Source organism: Belonocnema kinseyi, chromosome 7 (genome assembly GCF_010883055.1).
Source record: "Belonocnema kinseyi isolate 2016_QV_RU_SX_M_011 chromosome 7, B_treatae_v1, whole genome shotgun sequence".
In the NCBI taxonomy this organism is placed as follows: domain Eukaryota; kingdom Metazoa; phylum Arthropoda; class Insecta; order Hymenoptera; family Cynipidae; genus Belonocnema; species Belonocnema kinseyi.
This window is the reverse complement of record NC_046663.1, coordinates 72,751,037-72,752,989: the sequence shown is the minus strand read 5'-3', so window position 1 is coordinate 72,752,989 and position 1,953 is coordinate 72,751,037. Positions and strand designations below refer to the sequence as shown.

At 32.8% G+C, this 1,953-nt stretch overlaps 1 protein-coding gene across 1 annotated transcript in view; it reads left to right on the top strand.

Moving 5' to 3' along the window:
- The window catches only part of LOC117176507 (serine/threonine-protein kinase MARK2-like), a 56,324-nt gene that overhangs the window by 1,032 nt on the left and 53,339 nt on the right, over positions 1-1,953 (top strand). Inside the window, exon 2 of the mRNA XM_033366761.1 lies at positions 1,233-1,509. Coding sequence (XP_033222652.1) covers positions 1,233-1,509 — 277 coding nt within the window. The remainder of the gene's footprint in view (positions 1-1,232; positions 1,510-1,953) is intronic.

The following is a 1,953-nucleotide window of genomic DNA, read 5'->3' as shown; positions in this document are numbered from 1 at the left end:
TTTTAAAATTTTGTAAATTTCTGCTGAGTGATATTCTGAATACAATTAAAGTTGATAAGCTACTTTTAAAAGCTCTTCTGATTCTTGCCTGTAGCCTATTTTTTGTTACTTTTTTTTAAATCTTGTATTGGAGTCTAAAATTTGCATAATATATAAGAGTCATTTCTTGTCTGCAAGGGTCAAATAGCTTTCCTCGGTTTTATCTAAACATGAAAGAGTTTATTGGTCTCATGAAAATCATATTTGCTGAATGCCATTCATCTTTCTTCATCATTTTGCATATTGCAGCGTTCCTATCTATAAGTCACCAATCTATAAGCTCACCCCAGAAGTTTCATTTTAATATATTTGCCTGCTTTACTTTTCTGGTTCAAAGAACGAGAAATTAAATTGGAAATTTTGTTGAATACGATATACACTCAGAAAAATGTTTCTTTGAATCAAACAAATGCTTCCATTGATATAGGACCAAGCAAATATTTTATTTATTCAAACAGATATTTGTTTAATTCAAATAAAAATATTTGATTCAGAAACATATTATAACTCTAAAATTTTTTATTTAAATCAAACTAATTCTATCTTTAAAATAGGGCCAAACAAATATTGTTCTGAGCGTATCAAAATGGTAGTTTTTGTCTCATTGTAAAAGAAATAATGTTACATTTTTCTTAGTGACTTCAATTTGAAACATTTCTCCTCTGAACGTTTTGTATTTGAATTTTTAAAGCTATCAGTCTTCGTTATCAATTTTTCAAACACAGTTCTCTGTTCAATAATCGATAAATTGCTTAGGTTACAAGGCAGATCAAATGTAATTATTGTAACGTCCTAACACGCTGGAAATGGTTCTAGAATTCGATTATTTAATACACCCAGAGTAAATGGCGCTAACTCTATTGTCTGTCAACTGTTCGCTCGATCTTCTGTATCAATTTCTACAGAATACGAAGTCAAAACTGTATTTTCCTTTATTTTAAAATGAATTCAAAGTCTTGATACTTCAGGTGTCAATAAATTTATTGGTAATTCGCAAGTTGAAAACTAGGATTCAATATTCTTCCTGAATAGAAGATGAATTGCATATAAAGCAAATCAGAGCAGAGATACTGAAAGTAAAGCAGGTCAATAAATTAACACGATTCAGCTGGAGGGTTTGATTTGAATTTCGCGTAATTGAGGTGTTGGAAAATTGCGAATTATTTGGATCATGATTGAAAATTCATGACAAGGGTCTCCACTTTACGGCGTGGCGAGGCGACAAGAAGCTCGACTGGCGGTAATGTCAGACAACAAGGGAAAAGACAAGTCGCAAAGCTGTCAAGAACTGCCTCGGATGCTAGACGTGGCCCGGAAACGGAAATTCCGACTAGAATGCAGCCAAAAAAACATGCTCTTTTACCTGTGAGACCATTCATCACAAGAAAACACCATCGAGAGGAACCGCAATCTTCTTCATCTCTGAGACCATTAACTGATGTCATGCTGAAATCACATATCGGGAAGGAGGTACCACCATCGTTTTTAATCAGATAGTTAAAATTCTTTATTAATTATATTTCACAATTATTTTTGTTTGCATCTCGTACCTATATTCTGACGGAAAATTGCAGAAAACTCTTTTAGAGTGTCTGCCTGACCGGGAAACCGAGAAATGACCAGGAGTGTGATTTAGTGATCGGGATTTTTCTCTCGAATGTACTAACAGGAAAATTAAAAGTGCTTTCATTATTTTATTATTCTAATTCTGAGTTGGTACAGGGAATTTTTGAAAAAATTTTAATTGTCACTTGGAATAAGGAATTATCTAAAAGAGTTATAATTCGAACGCGGAGCAGAGAATTTCCGTAAAGAATTATAATTTTTACTTTGGACAGCCAACTCCCGCAAGGAATTAGAATTTTGACTTTGGGACAGGGAATTTTCTAAAAGAATTATAATTTTGAGATAAAG